At 38.3% G+C, this 25,169-nt stretch overlaps 1 protein-coding gene and 1 pseudogene across 1 annotated transcript in view; both read right to left on the minus strand.

Moving 5' to 3' along the window:
- Positions 1–25,169, minus strand: part of LOC115489112 — a 369,100-nt pseudogene that overhangs the window by 15,963 nt on the left and 327,968 nt on the right.
- 4930595M18Rik (RIKEN cDNA 4930595M18 gene) overlaps positions 7,501–25,169 on the minus strand; it is a 38,548-nt gene continuing 20,879 nt past the window's right edge. The window contains exons 2-4 of the mRNA NM_173435.3: positions 13,816–14,010; positions 10,500–10,676; positions 7,501–9,028 (exon numbers count right to left, since the gene is read on the minus strand). Coding sequence (NP_775611.2) covers positions 7,536–9,028; positions 10,500–10,676; positions 13,816–14,010 — 1,865 coding nt within the window. The 3' untranslated portion in view covers positions 7,501–7,535. The remainder of the gene's footprint in view (positions 9,029–10,499; positions 10,677–13,815; positions 14,011–25,169) is intronic.

Here is a 25,169-nt window from a genome sequence, read left to right on the forward strand (position 1 = left end):
TTGATAAAAGTGAAGCCCAGTTATAGGAGGAAAACCTGGAATTTTGGAGAAGCCAGAACCATGCAATTGCCACCAAGGAGAGTAGCAAATATCAAGTGGAGCTTTCCTGAGCCTATGCGACAAGTTGTTTTGACAGGCACTTTGGAAGAGTCAAGAAGATCTGGCATGAATCCTAGAAGTCTTTTACTAAAATATACATTGTTGGGGTTTGATTTTGCTTTGGTATGATTGTAATTATGCCCTGTTCTTCCTTATTGTAATAAGAAAATATTTAACTTATTTTAATTTTGTAAGAGCCCACACTTGAGAGACTTTGAACTTTTAAAGACACTTTAGAGTTTATAGAGACAACGATTTAAAAATGAGAGAGAGAGAGAGAGAGAGAGAGAGAGAGAGAGAGAGACTGAAATTTTATAGTAGCAGAATTTATAAAGAAAAACTGTGAGATGTGGAAAGTTTAAATGTTTTACATTGCAAAATTAATTAAACTCTTGAGGTCCTCCAGAAAGGAAAAGGTTTGTCTTAAATGTGATGATGTTTGTGTGTCAAGTTGACAAAGTATCAATTTTACTGGCTAGTTTTTGTCTATATGACACAAGCTAGAGTCACCTGAGATGAGTGAAATTCAATTGAGAAAATGATCCCATTAAATTGGATTATAGGCAGGCAATCCTTAAGGGTGTTTCCTTAGTTGGGGATTAATGTGGGTAGGCTCATCTCATTGAATTTTGTGAAAGAAAAATGACTGTATAAAGCAGAAGCCAGTAAGCAACACTCTTCTATGCTCTCTGAATCAGCTTCTGCTTCTAGGTTCCTGTCTTGTTTGAGTATAATTTGCCCAATATTGCTTTTGGTCATGGAATTTTTCAAACCATTAGAAACTCAAAGTAAGGACTCGAGACTCGAGCCCCGGGCTACCTTGCCAGCAGAGTCTTGCCCGACACCCGCAAGGGTCCACACGGGACTCCCCACGGGACCCTAAGACCTCTGGTGAGTGGATCACAGTGCCTGCCCCAATCCAATCGCGTGGAACTCGAGACTGCGGTACATAGGGAAGCAGGCTACCCGGGCCTGATCTGGGGCACAAGTCCCTTCCGCTCGACTCGAGACTCGAGCCCCGGGCTACCTTGCCAGCAGAGTCTTGCCCAACACCCGCAAGGGTCCACACAGGACTCCCCACGGGACCCTAAGACCTCTGGTGAGTGGATCACAGTGCCTGCCCCAATCCAATCGCGCGGAACTCGAGACTGCGGTACATAGGGAAGCAGGCTACCCGGGCCTGATCTGGGGCACAAGTCCCTTCCGCTCGACTCAAGACTCGAGCCCCGGGCTACCTTGCCAGCAGAGTCTTGCCCAACACCCGCAAGGGCCCACACGGGACTCCCCACGGGACCCTAAGACCTCTGGTGAGTGGAACACAGCGCCTACCCCAATCCAATCGCGTGGAACTTGAGACTGCGGTACATAGGGAAGTAGGCTACCCGGGCTTGATCTGGGGCACAAACCCCTTCCACTCCACTCGAGCCCCGGCTACCTTGCCAGCTGAGTCGCCTGACACCCGCAAGGGCCCACACAGGATTCCACACGTGATCCTAAGACCTCTAGTGAGTGGAACACAACTTCTGCCAGGAGTCTGGTTCGAACACCAGATATCTGGGTACCTGCCTTGCAAGAAGAGAGCTTGCCTGCAGAGAATACTCTGCCCACTGAAACTAAGGAGAGTGCTACCCTCCAGGTCTGCTCATAGAGGCTAACAGAGTCACCAGAAGAACAAGCTCTTAACAGTGACAACTAAAACAGCTAGCTTCAGAGATTACCAGATGGCGAAAGGCAAATGTAAGAATCCTACTAACAGAAATCAAGACCACTCACCATCATCAGAACGCAGCACTCCCACCCCACCTAGTCCTGGGCACCCCAACACAACCGAAAATCTAGACCCAGATTTAAAAACATTTCTCATGATGATGATAGAGGACATCAAGAAGGACTTTCATAAGTCACTTAAAGATTTACAGGAGAGCACTGCTAAAGAGTTACAGGCTCTTAAAGAAAAGCAGGAAAACACAGCCAAACAGGTGATGGAAATGAACAAAACCATACTAGAACTAAAAGGGGAAGTAGACACAATAAAGAAAACCCAAAGCGAGGCAACGCTGGAGATAGAAACCCTAGGAAAGAGATCTGGAACCATAGATGCGAGCATCAGCAACAGAATACAAGAAATGGAAGAGAGAATCTCAGGTGCAGAAGATTCCATAGAGAACATCGACACAACAGTCAAAGAAAATACAAAATGCAAAAGGATCCTAACTCAAAACATCCAGGTAATCCAGGACACAATGAGAAGACCAAACCTACGGATAATAGGAATTGATGAGAATGAAGATTTTCAACTTAAAGGGCCAGCTAATATCTTCAACAAAATAATAGAAGAAAACTTCCCAAACATAAAAAAAGAGATGCCCATGATCATACAAGAAGCATACAGAACTCCAAATAGACTGGACCAGAAAAGAAATTCCTCCCGACACATAATAATCAGAACAACAAATGCACTAAATAAAGATAGAATATTAAAAGCAGTAAGGGAGAAAGGTCAAGTAACATATAAAGGAAGGCCTATCAGAATTACACCAGACTTTTCACCAGAGACTATGAAAGCCAGAAGAGCCTGGACAGATGTTATACAGACACTAAGAGAACACAAATGCCAGCCCAGGCTACTATACCCGGCCAAACTCTCAATTACCATAGATGGAGAAACCAAAGTATTCCACGACAAAACCAAGTTCACACAATATCTTTCCACGAATCCAGCCCTTCAAAGGATAATAACAGAAAAGAAGCAATACAAGGACGGAAATCACGCCCTAGAACAACCAAGAAAGTAATCATTCAACAAACCAAAAAGAAGACAGCCACAAGAACAGAATGCCAACTCTAACAACAAAAATAAAAGGGAGCAACAATTACTTTTCCTTAATATCTCTTAATATCAATGGACTCAATTCCCCAATAAAAAGACATAGACTAACAGACTGGCTACACAAACAGGACCCAACATTCTGCTGCTTACAGGAAACCCATCTCAGGGAAAAAGACAGACACTACCTCAGAGTGAAAGGCTGGAAAACAATTTTCCAAGCAAATGGACTGAAGAAACAAGCTGGAGTAGCCATTTTAATATCGGATAAAATCGACTTCCAACCCAAAGTTATCAAAAAAGACAAGGAGGGACACTTCATACTCATCAAAGGTAAAATCCTCCAAGAGGAACTCTCAATTCTGAATATCTACGCTCCAAATGCAAGGGCAGCCACATTCATTAGAGACACTTTAGTAAAGCTCAAAGCATACATTGCACCTCACACAATAATAGTGGGAGACTTCAACACACCACATTCTTCAAAGGACAGATCGTGGAAACAGAAACTAAACAGGGACAGAGTGAAACTAACAGAAGTTATGAAACAAATGGACCTGACAGATATCTACAGAACATTTTATCCTAAAACAAAAGGATATACCTTCTTCTCAGCACCTCACGGGACCTTCTCCAAAATTGACCATATAATTGGTCACAAAACAGGCCTCAATAGATACAAAAATATTGAAATTGTCCCATGTATCCTATCAGACCACCATGGCCTAAGACTGATCTTCAATAACAACATAAATAATGGAAAGCCAACATTCACGTGGAAACTGAATAACACTCTTCTCAATGATACCTTGGTCAAGGAAGGAATAAAGAAAGAAATTAAAGACTTTTTAGAGTTTAATGAAAATGAAGCCACAACGTACCCAAACCTATGGGACACAATGAAAGCATTTCTAAGAGGGAAACTCATAGCGCTGAGTGCCTCCAAGAAGAAACGGGAGACAGCACATACTAGCAGCTTGACAACACATCTAAAAGCCCTAGAAAAAAAGGAAGCAAATTCACCCAAGAGGAGTAGACGGCAGGAAATAATCAAACTCAGGGGTGAAATCAACCAAGTGGAAACAAGAAGAACTATTCAAAGAATTAACCAAACGAGGAGTTGGTTCTTTGAGAAAATCAACAAGATAGATAAACCCTTAGCTAGACTCACTAAAGGGCACAGGGACAAAATCCTAATTAACAAAATCAGAAATGAAAAGGGAGACATAACAACAGATCCTGAAGAAATCCAAAACACCATCAGATCCTTCTACAAAAGGCTCTACTCAACAAAACTGGAAAACCTGGACGAAATGGACAAATTTCTGGACAGATACCAGGTACCAAAGTTGAATCAGGATCAAGTTGACCATCTAAACAGTCCCATATCACCTAAAGAAATAGAAGCAGTTATTAATAGTCTCCCAACCAAAAAAAGCCCAGGACCAGATGGGTTTAGTGCAGAGTTCTATCAGACCTTCAAAGAAGATCTAATTCCAATTCTGCACAAACTATTTCACAAAATAGAAGTAGAAGGTACTCTACCCAACTCATTTTATGAAGCCACTATTACTCTGATACCTAAACCACAGAAAGATCCAACAAAGATAGAGAACTTCAGACCAATTTCTCTTATGAATATCGATGCAAAAATCCTCAATAAAATTCTCGCTAACCGAATCCAAGAACACATTAAAGCAATCATCCATCCTGACCAAGTAGGTTTTATTCCAGGGATGCAGGGATGGTTTAATATACGAAAATCCATCAATGTAATCCATTATATAAACAAACTCAAAGACAAAAACCACATGATCATCTCGTTAGATGCAGAAAAAGCATTTGACAAGATCCAACACCCATTCATGATAAAAGTTTTGGAAAGATCAGGAATTCAAGGCCCATACCTAAACATGATAAAAGCAATCTACAGCAAACCAGTAGCCAACATCAAAGTAAATGGAGAGAAGCTGGAAGCAATCCCACTAAAATCAGGGACTAGACAAGGCTGCCCACTTTCTCCCTACCTTTTCAACATAGTACTTGAAGTATTAGCCAGAGCAATTCGACAACAAAAGGAGATCAAGGGGATACAAATTGGAAAAGAGGAAGTCAAAATATCACTTTTTGCAGATGATATGATAGTATATATAAGTGACCCTAAAAATTCTACCAGAGAACTCCTAAACCTGATAAACAGCTTCGGTGAAGTAGCTGGATATAAAATAAACTCAAACAAGTCAATGGCCTTTCTCTATACAAAGAATAAACAGGCTGAGAAAGAAATTAGGGAAACAACACCCTTCTCAATAGTCACAAATAATATAAAATATCTTGGCGTGACTCTAACTAAGGAGGTGAAAGATCTGTATGATAAAAACTTCAAATCTCTGAAGAAAGAAATTAAAGAAGATCTCAGAAGATGGAAAGATCTCCCATGCTCATGGATTGGCAGGATCAACATTGTAAAAATGGCTATCTTGCCAAAAGCAATCTACAGATTCAATGCAATCCCCATCAAAATTCCAACTCAATTCTTCAACGAATTGGAAGGAGCAATTTGCAAATTTGTCTGGAATAACAAAAAACCTAGGATAGCAAAAAGTCTTCTCAAGGATAAAAGAACTTCTGGCGGAATCACCATGCCAGACCTAAAGCTTTACTACAGAGCAATTGTGATAAAAACTGCATGGTACTGGTATAGAGACAGACAAGTAGACCAATGGAATAGAATTGAAGATCCAGAAATGAACCCACACACCTATGGTCACTTGATCTTCGACAAGGGAGCTAAAACCATCCAGTGGAAGAAAGACAGCATTTTCAACAATTGGTGCTGGCACAACTGGTTGTTATCGTGTAGAAGAATGCGAATCGATCCATACTTATCTCCTTGTACTAAGGTCAAATCTAAGTGGATCAAGGAACTTCACATAAAACCAGAGACACTGAAACTTATAGAGGAGAAAGTGGGGAAAAGCCTTGAAGATATGGGCACAGGGGAAAAATTCCTGAACAGAACAGCAATGGCTTGTGCTGTAAGATCGAGAATCGACAAATGGGACCTAATGAAACTCCAAAGTTTCTGCAAGGCAAAAGACACCGTCAATAAGACAAAAAGACCACCAACAGATTGGGAAAGGATCTTTACCTATCCTAAATCAGATAGGGGACTAATATCCAACATATATAAAGAACTCAAGAAGGTGGACTTCAGAAAATCAAATAACCCCATTAAAAAATGGGGCTCAGAACTGAACAAAGAATTCTCACCTGAGGAATACCGAATGGCAGAGAAGCACTTGAAAAAATGTTCAACATCCTTAATCATCAGGGAAATGCAAATCAAAACAACCCTGAGATTCCACCTCACACCAGTCAGAATGGCTAAGATCAAAAATTCAGGTGACAGCAGATGCTGGCGAGGATGTGGAGAAAGAGGAACACTCCTCCATTGTTGGTGGGAGTGCAGGCTTGTACAACCACTCTGGAAATCAGTCTGGCGGTTCCTCAGAAAACTGGACATAGTACTACCGGAGGATCCAGCAATACCTCTCCTGGGCATATATCCAGAAGATGCCCCAACAGGTAAGAAGGACACATGCTCCACTATGTTCATAGCAGCCTTATTTATAATAGCCAGAAGCTGGAAAGAACCTAGATGCCCCTCAACAGAGGAATGGATACAGAAAATGTGGTACATCTACACAATGGAGTACTACTCAGCTATTAAAAAGAATGAATTTATGAAATTCCTAGCCAAATGGATGGACCTGGAGGGCATCATCCTGAGTGAGGTAACACATTCACAAAGAAACTCACACAATATGTATTCACTGATAAGTGGATATTAGCCCCAAACCTAGGATACCCAAGATATAAGATATAATTTGCTAAACACATGAAACTCAAGGAGAATGAAGACTGAAGTGTGGACACTATGCCCCTCCTTAGATTTGGGAACAAAACACCCATGGAAGGAGTTACAGAGACGGAGTTTGGAGCTGAGATGAAAGGATGGACCATGTAGAGACTGCCATAGCCAGGGATCCACCCCATAATCAGCATCCAAACGCTGACACCATTGCATACACTAGCAAGATTTTATTGAAAGGACGCAGATGTAGCTGTCTCTTGTGAGACTATGCCGGGGCCCAGCAAACACAGAAGTGGATGCTCACAGTCAGCTAATGGATGGATCATAGGGCTCCCAATGGAGGAGCTAGAGAAAGTAGCCAAGGAGCTAAAGGGATCTGCAACCCTATAGGTGGAACAACATTATGAGCTAACCAGTACCCCGGAGCTCTTGACTCTAGCTGCATATATATCAAAAGATGGCCTAGTTGGCCATCACTGGAAAGAGAGGCCCATTGGACTTGCAAACTTTATATGCCCCAGTACAGGGGAATACCAGGGCCAAAAAGGGGGAGTGGGTGGGCAGGGGAGTGGGGGTGGGTGGATATGGGGGACTTTTGGTATAGCATTGGAAATGTAAATGAGTTAAATACCTAATAAAAAATGGAAAAAAAAAAAAGAAACTCAAAGTAAGACAGTAAATGAAAATGATTCATTCAGTATTATAACAATTTATTTATCTGAGTTTCAGGACTCAAAATAGAAATTCTGTGTCATCAGAATTTATTATATGTTTGCGACAAATAGGACAGGTAGAGTTGTCAGACAGCCAGCGATCAATACATTTATCATGATATTCATGAAAGCAAGGTAGTACACGGATCTTACTGTTTTTTATGTATTGTGTAAGACAAATACTGCAGTGGCTTATTTCATCATTTTCACAAAAATAAATTACTGGTAAATTATTAATCTGTTCTTCGGTAAGTCCTTTAGGGTGGTTATTATGAATATCATTGAAGTTTGAAAAATCAGGCAAAACTGGCCAATAATCACTATCATTAGATGTTTCTGGGCTTGTAACATGCATTTGTTGCCTGGCCTCAAAAGGTGGGCAATTAAATACAATGAATTCATTGCTTTCTTGATTAATTTGTGAGGTATGTGGCAAATTTATGTCATTGCCAATAATATTGTCACTCGTACTAGAAACAGGTAAAAACTGTTGACTGTAATTTAATAAAGAAAGAAGTGAGTGATTTGTACTAGAACTAGTGGTAGAATTTGAATTTAAGCTGGAAACAGATCTAGAAATTCTACTGTGGCCAGAATGAACTCTTCTATTATTTTGACTTGACAATGAGTCACAAGATTGTAAGTCAAACTCAGTGAAATTATCATCTACCTCAAAAACTCCTAGCATGATGTTCCCTGATGTTTCACAAGGAGCTGAAGGTATTGTACATTCTAAATTAGTATTTAAAGTTTCATCATCAGAAATTACGTCAGAAATTTGTATATCTGTCTGGTTAGAACATGAAGAGGTCTTTGTGTGTTCTTTTTGATCAATTTCCACAGTGGTAAACTTAGTTGGTGTTACAGATGTAGACTGACTTCTATGAGCAGTGCTCTCTGTCAATATGTGTTCTATTGTTGGAAATGATGGAAAGAAATATAGTTTTTGCAACTCAGATATGGCTAAATTGTCTCTCAATGGTAAAAATGTGTGACTATTAGAAAAAATGTAAGCCTTATCCTTCCTAAGATCTTCAAAAGTTTCAAGTGATAAACAATAATGAGGTCCCCCCAGTGCCACATCCTTGGTATCTGGATGTAACCTACTTTCAATTGTTTCTTTAAGTGTCAGAATGTCTGGAGTCTTTCGTCTAGTACTTGTTTCTTTACTACATGTGTCTTCCATTAAAACTTCAGTTATATTTCCTTCTTGTGTAAATGGAGTTACATGCATTGACTCAAGTTCTTGATAGTCTAATTGCTTATGGATTTTCCTGTTACTGTCATGACAGCTAAGCCCTGAAAGGCCATTTTGTGGAATTGTGTTCCCTTTATTACAGGTAAATCTCATCCTACCAGTGATATCATTGCTTGAGTTACCCTGACAGTTTGCTGTCCAAAACCCACACTCCTCTATCCCCATTTTTGTTCTCTTTTCAGATTGTTGTAGGGAGTTAAGTTGGCCGCTTTCAGAGTCAACACTATGCAAAACATCTGCAGTATTTGCTCCACCTGTAAATATATAATGGAAGTTAATCAGAAAGAAATTGTCAAAGTTAGAATGTATATTTTTTGTCAGTGCTTCAAAAGAGAATGAAAACAAACACCTACTGATTTAGATATTTTAATCTGAATTTCATTCAGATTTCATAAAGAGTCATTACAAATCAATAAAATTGCAAAGCATACAAATCTAAATTTACAAGGAAAGAGGGTCTTAAAACTACCATTGAAATAACAGCTTATTAGATAAGTTTATGAAAATTTAAAGGGAATCACAGAACATTTCATTCATTTTCAGAATTTTATAAATCACTATGGAGAGGAATATAATCAAGACACTAATATAAACAAAGAAAATACACCTAAAATTCTAAAACGAAGATTTTTAAAAGTTTTACTTATGTTATATACATGTGTATGCATCTATGTGTGTGGGTGTATTAAATATGTTCAGATGCCTATTAAAACCAGGAAGAATAAGATCTCCCTGATCTAGAGTCCTAAACATGTATGAGATACCCAAACTGGGGAAAGAAATTGAACACAGGTCCTTTGGAACAACACAAGGTGATCTTAACTGCTGAGTTACGTTTTTAACCTTCAAAACAAATTTTGCACTAGATAAAACACTTGTTTCAAAGTTCAATTTTTGTTTTTAAATATTTATTACTATGTAAATTAATTTCTGACTCATGAACTACATCTCTTTATGGGAAATTAAAAGGTAAATAAAACATAATAATAAGCATTACTTATATAGCAAAATTTGCTATTGCTTCCTGAAGGAGAAGCAAAAAATCTTGGTTTCAAGTAGGATTTTTAAGTGAAGTACCAACAGTATTGAGAGCCATGTGCTTGTGTGGGATGGGACTGTATGGTAAGATGACTAAAAGCATTCTTAGCCTTGTTACACTGCACAGATTAAACATATCCATGGATACTACCAATCATCATAGTCAAAACTGATTTACAGACATTAATGGATGGCCCTGAGGAGGGGAATAGAATTATGCAAAATTTCATTTGTTGTTATACACATTCTTTTATGAATTCTCAAAAGAATAATTACAAGTAAGCAACAAACACATGGAAAAAGTGATGAATGTCTTTTGCCATCAGGAAGTAATGGTGTATCAAAATTACACTGAGATGCTCTCTTACTTGTTTACAATAATTTAGTACTATTATTACTACTACTAATTATAATAATATATGGTTTACAATTTATAGTCCAGAAAAACTAAAATTATAGAGGATAGTTCCTATATATGTTCCATTATTTATAGTGTTTTGAGAACATTCCTTGTTGGAAAAGCCTAAAAACCCCCTATAATTTGCAACTTAAATCTTCTTATATGCCAATAAATTATTTGTCTTGCTAAAATTTCACTGCTTCTTTTACTGTAATATGTTCAAAAGAGTTAAGTAATATATGGAAATTAACATAATATTAAATTTGGAAAATTCAAATGTTACTGACATCTATTCGAGTTGTTGGATCTTGGAAGTCCTTGGCTCCTCCTTCTTGTTCTTCTCTGAGTTCTATCATATACTGTCAATATTTCAGGTTCAATTTCTTTTGATAAATATGTTTTTTTAATTATTGATGGAGACTGTGGATATTCCATTTGCCTTTCTTTATTTTCTGCATATTTTCCTGCAAGAAATTTTACAAATAAGTGTTTCATGCAATCAAGATTGTACCATTCACGTTAATTAACACTTACCACTCTACTGACATTGGGATGATTGAATTATTGTGATCTTTTGCTGTCCAAGGTTGGTGTTTTCTTAGTTCACTATCTGCCATATTTTAATTACATAAAAAAAAGCAGATTAGGCAGACTCTTAAAAATAACACTAAGGACATGCTACAAAGGATTGCCTACACCAGTTACCATCAAACAGCACAAGATTGGAAAGGAACTCCAAAATGGAGAGAAATCACATAGCTGTGCTTTGAAATTTCGCTACGAAAGAGTAATAGCAAGTGGCACAGATGATAGAAGATCATACTATATCAAGGTTTGTTATAGTTTCCAGGGTCAATCAGGGATAGTAGGAGAGCAGCTATCTGAAAAGGTCAGTCATGGCAGTAAAACATGGTTTTCAGCAACAATAAAAAAAGTGACATGTTTATCCTGAAAGGCTCATTGTTTATAGGGGCTACTTCTACTATGAACTGAGTCAAACTTATATGTTTGAAGGTGGAACTGAAGATGAAGAATAAGTCTCCAAAAATTTAAACGGTACACTCAGTACCAGAAAATTTTCAGGGGAGAGGTAGAGAAGAGAGAAGAGCCCCTTGTGATAGCTGTTTAAGCATATTGGGATGTGAAGACCAAATAAAAAAGTAACAGAATATAAAACAGATGTGTAAAAAGAGAACCCTACACATATCACTGTACAGATTTGAAATGCAATGAGATACAAATTGTAGGGTCTACATACCTTAATTTTGTTAAATAATCTGTTGGATTAATATAATACCATTTTAAGAAGAAAACTGTTTTAATCACCTTTGCATAAGAATAATAATCCATATTTCACAATGAGAAAGCATTATAAATTCTATGCATAGTACATGTTTTGTTTTGTTTTTCAGTATCAGCAATACATAATTTATACCATGATGATTTCACTGGGAAAGTATTTTTTATATTATATTATATCATACCAGAAATAGTCTTAATCTATAGTGGATAAGTAATAGGGTGGTGTCTAAACTTAGTTTAAACAATTCACAATTACTTCTCAAGATTAAAAATACCTTCATAGAGAAACATAATTTTCTGTAGGTAAGATATATTTTGTTATCATAATACAGCCTTTCTTGAACTGTTCAAGATGTTGAACATCTGACTCTTCAAAATAGAACTATTACATATATATAGTGACTTTTATTAAACCAACAGTATGGAGGATTATCAAAAATAAATGACATGTTATGAAATTACAATAAAAATAGCTGTCAATAATACTAATTAAGGACCCAGCAGTACCACTCCTCGACATATACCCAGAAAATCCTCCAACTGGTAATAAGGATATATACTCCACTATGTTCATGGCAGCCTTATTTATAATAGCCAGAAGCTGAAAAGAACCTAGATGTCCCTCATCAGAGGAGCAGAAACAGAAAATGTGGTACATTTACACAATGAAGTACTACTCAGCTATTAAAAACAATAAATTTATGAAATTCTTAGGCAAATGGATGGATCTGGAGGATATCATCCTGAGTAAGATTACCCAATCACAAAAGAATGCACATGATAGGTGCTCATTGGTAAGAGGATATTAGCCCATAAGCTTGGAATACCCAAGATACAATCACAAACCACATGAAGCTCAAGATGAAGAAAGACCAAAGTGTGGATATTTTGATCCTTCTTAGAAGGGTTGGACAAAATTCCCATGGAAGGAGTTACAGATACAACGTGTGGAGCAGCGAATGAAGGAATGATCATCCAGAGACTGCCCCACCTGGGGATCCATCCCATATAAAACCATCAAATCCAGATAATTTTGTAGATGACAATTAGTACTTGCTGACAGGAGCATGATATAGCTGTCTCCTGAGAGGCTCTGCATGTACCTGACGAATACAGAAGTGGATGCTCACAGCCATCCATTGGACTGAGCACAGGGTTCCCAATGAAGAAGCTAGAGAAGGGACCTAATTAGCTGAAGGGGTTTGTAGTGTCATAGGAGGAACAACAATATGAACTATCCAGTACTGCCAGAGCTCCCAGGGACTAAACCACCAACCAAAGAGTATACATGGTGGGACTCAAGGCTTCAGCCACATATCTAGCAGAGGATGGCCTTGTTGGAAATCAATGAGAGGAGAAGCCCTTGATCCTGTGAAGGCTCTATTCACCATTTTAGGGGAATGCCAGGGGAAGAATAAGGGAGTGGGTGGGTGGGTAAGCAGGGGAGGGGGAGGGGATAGGGGGTTTTCTGAGAGGAAATCAGGAAAGGGATAATATTTGAAATGTAAATAAAGAAAATACCCAATAAATAATCTTTAAAAAAAAGAAAATACCTGTGAAAAAAAATGATACAAATTCCATGTCACAAATTCACTCTTCCATGGAAAACACTCTACTGAATAGTAACTTTTGATTTAAAAAATTTTTTAAAAATCCAGAAAATTTTAAGCATTGAATTTAGTGGTGACTTATGTCTGGTACAAAGGAAATACAAATGACCTGATCTCCAAAAGGCAGTCCAAATATCGTGAAATCAGCTCAATCTATACTATAGGAGGATTTTTAGCAGTTAGATAAAAGCCAGCATCCCTTAGGAACTTGTGAAGCTAACTCTCTGGCTACCAAAAGGAACAATTTCCTTTACATCTTGCAAAAGGCACATACTACTCCCCAATTAGCATATACTAATGTTGATTTTCATCATATTATGGTCCATGTTGGCCTCTAGGATCCTTCATTGTCTATGGAAAATACATTTCAAATCTCCCACACAGTTCTTTTGGCCCTTTTCTCCTGAAGATACTGATAATACTTATCATCTATCTACTCCCACTATTCTGTGTACCTTATTCTGCTATTCTCACTATTATTTCTCTATTGTCTATCTACTGCTCTTCTCCCATCTCTCACAGATATCAATGGGCATGTCCAGAATGCTGTCCACATTTCTTCTACTTTGCTTTTCTCTCTTGGTTCTGTACTCTTTGAAATGCCTCTGGCTGTCCACTGTCACCCCCCCCCCAATAAAATCAAAACTTTCCATACCATGAAGCAATCATATCATCACTTAATACAACTTACTTTCCAACTTTGAATTTTCACTTGAATTTTGTGGGCTTCTTAATCTTTTTCTTGTCTGACTTCTGGTAGATGGACGTGTTATCAATGTGTGAGTTGCATTTACTTTTGTTCTACATGGTTTTTCAAACATAGAATTGGATTGTCCATTTTCCACTTGCCTCTGGTTGTTCTCCAGTTTTTCTCCCACAAGAAGTCCTGCAAAGTACAAATGGTAATGTTTTAGATTTGGGTTTTCGTAATTATCAACACTGTCTACATTCCTGATATTATGAGTACAAATTTATAAGAAATGTTTCTGTCCAAGTTGGGCATTGTTTTTGTTTTTCTTCTGGTATGACTTCAAATTGTTCTATACTAATTGGATGGAAAATAGCAGTATCTCAACTAAGCATATCACGTATAGGGTTTCCTTTATCTGCTGTTACAAAAGGGAAGAAGTATGAAAGAATTCTAAATATCATACTCATCATAAAATATTACTTAAAAACTTTATTTTATAAACTACATGAGCTATGTTCTCTGCTTGTATTTTATGGCTGTTAGCTTCCTGTTTTGTAGGGCTTCTAACAGTGTGAGTGAGTGTGTCTCTGACTCTTTTTCCTGTTCTTTAAACCCTATTCCCTTTATTGGATTTCCATGTCTAGCCTTCATCATTTCTTTGTGTGTTTGTTTGTTTGTTTGTTTGTTTGTTTGTTTTAAAGATATGGTTGTGAGCCACCATGTGCTTGATGGGAATTGAACTGAGGACCTCCAGAAGAGCAGTCAGTGCTCTTAATAGATGGGACATCTCTCCAGCCCTTTTTTTTTGCCTTTTCTAATTGTATCTTGTTTTACCCTATTTGTCTTTTGGAGGCTGGCTCTTTTCTAAAGGAAAACAGAGGAGGAAATATATATGGTAGAGAAGGGAAGTTTGAGTGGAGCTAGTGGAGTTTAAGGAGAGAAAACTGTGGTAGAGGTACATGGTATGAGAGAAGAATGTATTTTCAATATTAAAAAAAAAATACCACATGGAGAAGAGCCTAGAGAACTAGATATTTCATGATGATGTAATACTTTCAGAATCAAATTTACCAATGTAAACTGGATTTAAGTAAAGAGAAGGATAGTAAAAATTCAAATTGGTAAGTTTAATATTTTCCTGCATAAACTTAGGAATTTCTTAAAGAAAATCAGAAAACATTTTAAGAATATGCAGGTAGATCAATGGAATAGAACTGAAGACCCACAAATAAACCCACACACCTATGATCACCTGATCTTTGACAAGGGAGCTAAAACCATCTAGTGGGAAAAAGTCAGCATTTTCAACAAATGGTGCTGGGACAACTGACATGTAGAAGAATGCAAAATTGATCCATTCTTATCTCCGTGTACAAAGCTCAAGGATAAGTGGATCAAAGAATACCACATAAAACCAGAGACACTGAAATTTATAAAGGAGAAATTGGGGAAAACCCTCGAAGATATGGGCACAGGGGGAAAATTCCTAAACAGAATAGCAATGGCCTATGCTATACGGTCAAAAGAGACATATTGGACCTCAGAAAATTGTAAAGCTTCTGTATGGCAAAAGATACTGTCAATAAGACAAGAAGGCCACCAACAAATTGTGAAAGAATTTTTACCAATCCTAAATCTGATAAGGGACTAAGAGCCAATATATACAAAGAGCTCAAGAAGCTGAACTCCAGAAATTCAAATTAAACATGGGGTACAGAGCTAAAGAAAGAATTCTCAACTGAAAAATACTGAAGGGCTGAGAAGCACTTGAAAAAATGTTCAACATCATTAATCATCAGGGAAATGCAAATCAAAACAACCCTGAGAGAATGGCTAGGATCAAAAATTCAGGTGACAGCAGATGCTGGCTAGGATGTGGAAAAAGAGGAATACTCCTCCATTGATGGTGGGATTGCAAGCTTGTACAATCACTCTGGAAATCAGTCTGGCAGTTCCTCAGAAAACTGGACATAGTACTTCCGGTAGATCCTGCAATATCTCTCCTGGGCATATACCCAGAAGATGTTCCAACTGGTAATAAGGACACATGCTTCACTATGTTCATAGCAGCCTTATTTATAATAGTCAGAAGCTGGAAAGAACTCAGATGTCCCTCAACAGAAGAATGAATACATAAAATGTGGTACATTTACACAATGGAGTACTACTCAGCTATTAAAAACAATGAATTTATGAAATTCTTGGGAAAATGGATGTATCTGGAGGATATCATCCTGAGTGAGGTAACCCAATCACAAAAGAAGTCACTTGATATGCACTCACTGATAAGTGGATATTAGCCCAGAAACCTAGAATACCCAAGATACAACTTCCAAAACACAAGAAAATCAAGAAGGAAGACCAATTCGTGGATACTTAATTCTTCCATAGAATAGGGAATAAAATATCCATGGGAGGAGTTGCAGAGACAAAGTTTGGAGCTAAGAGGAAAGGATGAACCGTCCAGAGACTGCCCCACCTGTGGGTCCATCCCATAATCAGCCACCAAATGTAGACACTATTACATATGCGAGCAAGATTTTGCTGAAAGGACCCTGATAGCACTGTCTCCTCTGAGGCTTTGCCAGTGCCTGCTAAATACAGAAGTGGATGCTCACAGTCATCTATAGGATGGAACACAGGGCCCCCGATGGAGGAACTAGAGAAAGTACCCAGGAGCTGAAGGGGTCTGCAACCCTATAGGTGGAACAACAATATGAACTAATCAGTACCCCCAGAACTCGTGTCTCTAGCTGCATATGTAGCAGAAGATGGCCTAGTTGGCCATCGTTGGGAAGAGATGCCCCTTGGTCCACCAAACGTTATATGCCCCAGTACAGGGGAAAGCCAGGGCCAAGAAGTAGGAGTGAGTAGGTAGGGGAGCAGGGCAGGGGGAGGGTATAAGGGAATTTTGGGATAACATTTGAAATGTAAATGAAGAAAATATCTAATAAAAAAAGAAAATAGAAAAAATACCCCCCTTGTTTATATAACTGTGTAGGAATTATCAAAAACTAATTTCTTTTTAGTTAATGGTAAAGATACTAAGATGACTCAACAAATATGTTGCAGTTAATATTCAATACTAATGTTTTAGTTCAGATTTCAATTTTATTTTATTTTTATTAGTTATACTTTTATAGTAGTTACATATACTTTTATTTCTAGGGTACATTTAATAATACATGTAATTTTAATAATGCATGAGATTGCTTTAAATATATCTATTGTTGACAATGGAAATTAAAAAAATATATAACTCACATATTTACTAGGAATTTGAATTGGCTTGAAATTGTAGATCACATCAAATGAGTATGTGGATCAATTGTACTGTAATAGCAAAAGGATCCAAGGAGCTGAAAGGGTTTGTAACCCCATAGCAGGAACAACAACATGATACAACAAGTAACACCAGAGCTCCCAGGGACTAAACTACCAACCAAAGAGTACACAAGGAGGGACTCAAGGCTTCAGCCACATATGTAGCAGACGATGGCCTTTTGGGGCATCAGTGAGAGGAGAGTCCCTTGGTCTTGTGAAGGCTCAATTCTCCACTGTAGGGGAATGCCAGGACAGGGAAGTGGGTGTGGGTGGGTTAGTGAGCAGTGTGAGGGATATGGTGTGTTCAGAAGGGAAATAAGGAAAGGGGTTAAAATTTGAAATGTAAATTTTAAAAAAATCTAATGAAATAAAAAAAAAAATGTTACATAACCAAACTATTACAGTAGCATTACACTAGTGAAAGCAAGTGCACAATTAAGCAACCACTGTAAGAAGGTTGGTATGAAAGAGAAAACAGTCAGAGGAATCTACAAGAATCAACTGGAAATCACCAGGGAAATCGCTCCAGAGAAGAGAAAATAGCAAAAATAATTTAAGATTCCTGACACTTATAAGAGGTTCTGTTGAAGAGCTAAAAAGTTTAGTTAGCTGACATAGCTTGGGAAGTAACATAACAGTGGAATAGTGGGGGAGTTTAGAAGGACCAAAAAACTAATATGGAGGCTGTGATATTCATAACTATGAAGTTTCAGAAAGCAGAGTTGCCTAGAAGTTAGTTTTATGATTTGACATGTAAGCACATTTATATGACAAAGGAAGTGGTCCTTTCTGGCTGATGGAAGCATTTTACTCATGCCTAAGTAGTGCCAAATGTAAATTTACACCTCTCCACTAGCAATCTACTTATACCATATCTTGAGCAAAGTCAAGACTATCATTTTGGAGTTTTTACAACCTTTTGAGGAATTGCAGTTTCCACTTGGGCATGAAAACTAGTAGACTCTTCTTTGTATGCATGAAAGAGCCTAGCCACAGACTAAAGTATTTTGCTTATGATTTGTTTGATTATAAGATTTCTTATTTCTCACTGGAAGAGAAAAAAATATGGAGTTAGAGCACGATTTCTAAACATAATAACTAATGGCATTTTGGGGCAGATGGCTTTATTTTTAAGAACCCATCTTGTATATCAAATAATATTTGGTAGCTGTACTGACTGGTTTTGTGTCAACTTAATACAACTGGAGTTATCACAGAAAAGGGAGGTTTGAGTGAGAAAATGTCTCAATGAGATCCAGATGTAAGGCATTATCTCAGTTGGTGATTAAGGGGGTGGACCACTTTTGGGTGGTATCATCTCTGGGCTGGAAGTCTTGGGATCTATAAGAAAGAAAGCTGAGTAAGTCAGAGGAAGCAAGCCAGTAATATCCCTCTATGGCCTCTGCATCAGCTTCTGCTTCCTGACCTGCTTGTGATCTATTCCTGACTTCCTTTGGTGTTGAACATCAACGTGGAAGTGTAAGCTGAATAAACCCTTTCCACCCCAACTTGGTTCTTGTTTTGTCCAGGAATAGAAACCCTGACTACGACAAAATGGTACCAGAAATGGTGTGTCAACATGACCATGTTTTGGGGAGGACTGTGGAAGGACTATGTAACAAGTAAGCAACCACTAGAATAACAACTCCATAGCTGGGGAGAATGTTGGTATGAAAGAGACAACAGTCAGAGGAATCTCAAAGAATGAACTGGAATTCACCAGGGAAATCTCTAGAAGACCCATTTGGTGTAAAATGATCTGTGGGATGTTATGTAGGAGCATAGAAGATAATGCTAAGAACAGTGCATAAGATGGAGGCCTGGATTGTTTAATTTCAGAGGGAAGATTAAAGATAATTATCAGGGCAGTTGCTATTTTGATTGTGAAGATTTTGAGGTTTGGTTAGCTGGACCTGAAGAATCATCTGTGATTAACAAAATACCAGAACTACTAAAGGGAAAACTGCATTACTGGGACTATGGTAGATGGTTAGCTGGAGCTAAGAAATTAGCTGTATTAAGAAGAGACCAGCAACATTGGGGTGAAACCATCTGTTAAGTTTTGTCAGAGCACTAAGAAGCTGTGGTCCAGAGATAGCCAAGGTTGTACCTCCTGCAGTAACTGGACTTGATAATGTGTAAGAGTCACCCATGTGGTACTGGTTTTGAAGGCATGACAGTGTCATGAAGAGCAGCTGAGGCTTGGCACTGTGAGAGGTTGTGAAAGGCCATTGTTGAAGGTAGAGCCTCAGTTGCAATTCATGGCCCAGGACAGAGGGGTCATGCCAAAGGGTTGAGGCTTGTCACCATGAAAAGAGCCCAGGAGAGGTTTTGGTCAAGCCTAGTTACAGCCAAAGCAGTGTTTTGGAGATGCCAGTACCATGAGATGGCCACCACAAACAGCAGCAGCAGTGTAATACAGGTATGTGGAGCCTAGAATACAAGGTGTGTGTTACAAAGGACAGAGCTGGAGAAGTGACCCAAGCTCTGGGAGGAGCATAGAATATTGTGAGTGGATCCCAGACATTGGAAGGTTGGAGTTTGATTTTGTATTTGAATGTTACTGTGCCCTGATATTTATCCCTCTTGAAGTAAGAAGGTATTTTAGTGGAGCCCACAGTTAAGAGACTGAATTTTTAAAAAATACCTTGCAGTTTTAAAAGATATTGGATATTTTAAAGGGGTTGAACTTTGAATATACAAAACTCTGGGACTTTTAAAGTTATTTAGATCTTGGGGAAGAATAAGAAAGTAAGGGTTGAGACTTAACAGTGATATGTTTGTGTGTCAAGTTGACAACATGTCAATTGTACTGCCTGGTTTTGTGTCAACTTGACACAAGATGGTCTTATCACAGAAAAAGGTGTTTTGGGTGAGGAAATGCCTCCATGAGATCCAGCTGTAATTCATTTTCTCAATTATTGATCAAGGAATGAGGGCCACTTTTTTCATGGTACCATCTCTGAGCTGGTAGTCTTGGGTTCTATAAGAAAGCAAGGTGAGTAAATCAGGAGAATCAAGCCAGTAAGAAATATCACCTTACGGCCTCTGCATCAGCTTATGCTTCCTGACCTGCTTGAGTTCCATTCCTGAATAAATCTTTTCCTCCCCAATTTGGTTCTTGGTCATGATGTTTTGTCCAGGAATAGAAAACTTGACTAAGACAGAGGCTAACTACACTCAAGAAAACATAAAAAGTAATTTCATACTATTAAAACCAATCTAAGTGAAACATACCCACACACTTTGGCTCAGACCCTCAACCACCACCATCATCAAAATAATAGGAAGTAGCAATTATTGGTGATTAATATCTCTCAAAAAATCATTGGACTTAATTCTCAAGTAAAAAGAAACAGCGTAACAGAATGGATATGTAAACATAAATCTTCATTCTACTGGATACAAGAAATAGATCTCAGCAAAAAAGATAGACATTATCTCACTATAAAAGCCCAGAGAAAGATTTCCTAATCAAATGGGCCCAAGAAACAAGCTGAAGTAGCCATTTAATGTCTAGTGAAATAAACTTTCAACATAAAGTAACATAATGAGACAGAAAAGGATACTTCATACTCATCAAAGAAAAAAATCCATCAAGAAAACATCTCAAATCTCAACATCTCTTCTTCTAATGCAACCACATTTGTAAAAGAATCATCAGTAAAGTTTAAATTGCAAATAAAACTGCACACATTAGTAGTTGGAGACTTCAACATCCCATTCTCACTAATCGACAGGTCATTGAGTCTAAAGCTAAACAGAGAAATAATGAAACTTACAGAGGTTATGATTCAAATGGACTTAATAGTTATCCATAGAATATTTTACACATACATAAAAGAATATGTCTACTTCTCAGCACTTCATGGATCCTTCCCCTAAATTGACAAAATAATCAGACACAAAACAAGCCTCCACAATACAAGAAGATAGAAATAAACCCATGGATTAAAGCTGGACTTCAACAACAAAAGAAACAGCAGAAAGTCTACATGTTCTTGGAAACTGAACAGCTCTTTTTAAATTTCAGGGAAGAAATAAAGACATCAAAGACTTCCTAGAATTCATTGAAAACATGGTACAATGTATACAAAGTTATGAAACACAATGAAAGCATTGCTGAGAGGAAAATTCATAGCACTAAGTGCACTCATAAAGAAATTGAAGAATTCTCATATTAATAAATTAAAAGTATATCTGAGGGTTCAAGGAAAAAAGGGAAAAAGAAACAAATACACAAAGAGGAGTAGACAGCAGGAAATAATGAAACTACGGGCTGAAATAGTCAATTAGAAACAAAGGGAACCATACAAAAAATTAACAAAACCAAGAGCTAGTTCTTTTAGAAAACCACCAAGATACACAAATCCTTAGTCAAGCTTGTTAGCAATGCTTCTATGCTCCACCTCAATTACCTGGCAACTGTCAAGTATGCTTGACTCATTATAAAAGGGGCCTTTTGCCCTCTCCTCACTATGTTACTCTCTTAACCTTTTACTTCCTTACCCTCTCTGTACTTTTTCTTCCCATTCCTCTTCCCCCACCCCCATGTCTCTCCACTTGTTCCTGACCAGCTTCTTTTCCTCACCCCTCTCTCTCTCCCTTTGTATTTCTATATTTCTACTCCTTCCTCAATTATCCTTCTCCATATTGTATCTGTTGTATGGCTAGTACTTTAGGAAGAAGTGATGCATCAGCATGGGTCCACAGAGGCACCCCCTTCTACCTCAGCATACTTCACCTTTACAAACAAATCCATGTTCTTTCTTTCTTTCTTTCTTTCTTTCTTTCTTTCTTTCTTTCTTTCTTTCTTTTATATAAGACACAACAAACCTATTAAAAATGCAGAGAGATAGTACCCAAATTAACAAAAATCAGAAATGAATGGAGACATAACAACAGACATTGTGGAAATTCTAAGAATCATTAAATCTTACTTCCAAGGCCTATACTTGTCAAAATTGTACAATCAAAATGAAATTGATGATTTTCTAGACAGATACCAATTACTAAATCTAAATGAATACCAGATAAGCTATCTGAATAATCCTATAACCCCTAATAAAATAGAAGCAAGAATTAAAATCTCCCAACCAATAAACGAACAAACAAATCAAAACTTAACATGTCCTAGGCTAGATGGTTTCAATGCAACATTCTACCACCCTTTCAAAGAAGAAAAAATATCAGTAGTCCTCAAACTAGTCCACAAATATAGAAACAGAAGGAACGCCAACAAACTCATTCTCTGATGCCACAGTCACCATGGTACAAAAGCACACAAAGACCCCACAATGAAAGAGAATTTCACCCTTCCGCCCCATCCGAGCACCAGGGTACCTTGCCGGCAGAGTCGCCCCACTCCCGCAAGAGCCCACACAGGATTCCCCACAAGATCCTAAGACCTCTGGTGAGTGGAACACAGCTTCTGCCCCAATCCAATCGCTTGGAACCTGAGACTGTGGTAAATAGGGAAGCAGACTACCCGGGCCTGACCTGGGGCACAAGTCCCTTCTGCCCCACCTGAGCACCGGTGTACCTTGCCAGCGGAGTCGCCCAACACCTGCAAGGGCCCACACAGGATTCCCCACGAGATCCTAAGACCTCTGGTGAGTGGAACACAACTTCTGCCAGGCGGCAGGTTCGAACACCAGATATCTGGGTACCTTCGCTGCAAGAAGAGAGCTTGCCTGCAGAGAATACTCTGCCCACTGAAACTAAGGAGAGAGCTAGCTTCCCAGGTCTGCTTATAGAGGCTAACAGAGTCACCTGAAGAACAAGTTCTTACCAGAGACAACTATAACAGCTAGCTTCAGAGATTACCAGATGGCTAAAGGCAAATGTAAGAATCCTACTAACAGAAATGAAGACCACTCACCATCATCAGAACCCAGCACTCCAACCCCACCTAGTCCTGGGCACCCCAACACAACCGAAAATCTAGACCCAGATTTAAAAACATTTCTCATGATGATGATAGAGGACATCAAGAAGGACTTTCATAAGTCACTTAAAGAATTACAGGAGAGCACTGCTAAAGAGGTACAGGCCCTTAAAGAAAAACAGGAAAACACATCCAAACAGGTGATGGAAATGAACAAAACCATACTAGAACTAAAAAGGGAAGTAGACACAATAAAGAAAACCCAAAGCGAGGCAACGCTGGAGATAGAAACCCTAGGAAAGAGATCTGGAACCATAGATGCGAGCATCAGCAACAGAATACAAGAAATGGAAGAGAGAATCTCAGGTGCAGAAGATTCCATAGAGAACATCGACACAACAGTCAAAGAAAATACAAAATGCAAAAGGATCCTAACTCAAAACATCCAGGTAATCCAGGACACAATGAGAAGACCAAACCTACGGATAATAGGAATTGATGAGAATGAAGATTTTCAACTTAAAGGGCCAGCTAATATCTTCAACAAAATAATAGAAGAAAACTTCCCAAACATAAAAAAAGAGATGCCCATGATCATACAAGAAGCCTACAGAACTCCAAATAGACTGGACCAGAAAAGAAATTCCTACCAACACATAATAATCAGAACAACAAATGCACTAAATAAAGATAGAATATTAAAAGCAGTAAGGGAGAAAGGTCAAGTAACATATAAAGGAAGGCCTATCAGAATTACACCAGACTTTTCACCAGAGACTATGAAAGCCAGAAGAGCCTGGACAGATGTTATACAGACACTAAGAGAACACAAATGCCAGCCCAGGCTACTATACCCTGCCAAACTCTCAATTACCATAGATGGAGAAACCAAAGTATTCCACAACAAAACCAAATTCACACATTATCTTTCCACGAATCCAGCCCTTCAAAGGATAATAACAGAAAAAGAAGCAATACAAGGACAGAAATCAAGCCCTAGAACAAGCAAGAAAGTAATCCCTCAACAAGCCAAAAAGAAGACAGCCACAAGAACAGAATGCCAACTCTAACAACAAAAATAAAAGGAAGCAACAATTACTTTTCCTTAATATCTCTTAATATCAATGGACTCAATTCCCCAATAAAAAGACATAGACTAACAGACTGGCTACACAAACAGGACCCAACATTCTGCTGCTTACAGGAAACCCATCTCAGGGAAAAAGACAGACACTACCTTAGAGGGAAAGGCTGGAAAACAATTTTCCAAGCAAATGGTCTGAAGAAACAAGCTGGAGTAGCCATTCTTATATCTAATAAAATCGACTTCCAACCCAAAGTTATCAAAAAAGACAAGGACGGATACTTCATACTCATCAAAGGTAAAATCCTCCAAGAGGAACTCTCAATTCTGAATATCTACGCTCCAAATGCAAGGGCAGCCACATTAATTAAAGACACTTTAGTAAAGCTCAAAGCACACATTGCACCTCACACAATAATAGTGGGAGACTTCAACACACCACTTTCATCAATGGACAGATCGTGGAAACAGAAACTAAACAGGGACAGAGTGAAACTAACAGAAGTTATGAAACAAATAGACCTGGCAGATATCTACAGAATATTTCATCCTAAAACAAAAGGATATACCTTCTTCTCAGCACCTCACGGGACCTTCTCCAAAATTGACCATATAATTGGTCACAAAACAGGCCTCAACAGATACAAAAATATTGAAATTGTCCCATGTATCCTATCAGAAAACCATGGACTAAGACTGATCTTCAATAACAACATAAATAATGGAAAGCCAACATTCACGTGGAAACTGAACAATACTCTTCTCAATGATACCTTGGTCAAGGAAGGAATAAAGAAAGAAATTAAGGACTTTTTAGAGTTTAATGAAAATGAAGCCACAACATACCCAAAACTATGAGACACAATGAAAGCATTTCTAAGAGGGAAACTCATAGCTCTGAGTGCCTCCAAGAAGAAACGGGAGAGATCACATACTAGCAGCTTGACACACATCTAAAAGCTCTAGAAAAAAAGGAAGCAAATTCACCCAAGAGGAGTAGACAGCAGGAAATAATCAAACTCAGGGGTGAAATCAACCAAGTGGAAACAAGAAGAACTA

The sequence above is a fragment of the Mus musculus genome, chromosome X (genome assembly GCF_000001635.26).
Source record: "Mus musculus strain C57BL/6J chromosome X, GRCm38.p6 C57BL/6J".
Lineage (NCBI taxonomy): Eukaryota > Metazoa > Chordata > Mammalia > Rodentia > Muridae > Mus > Mus musculus.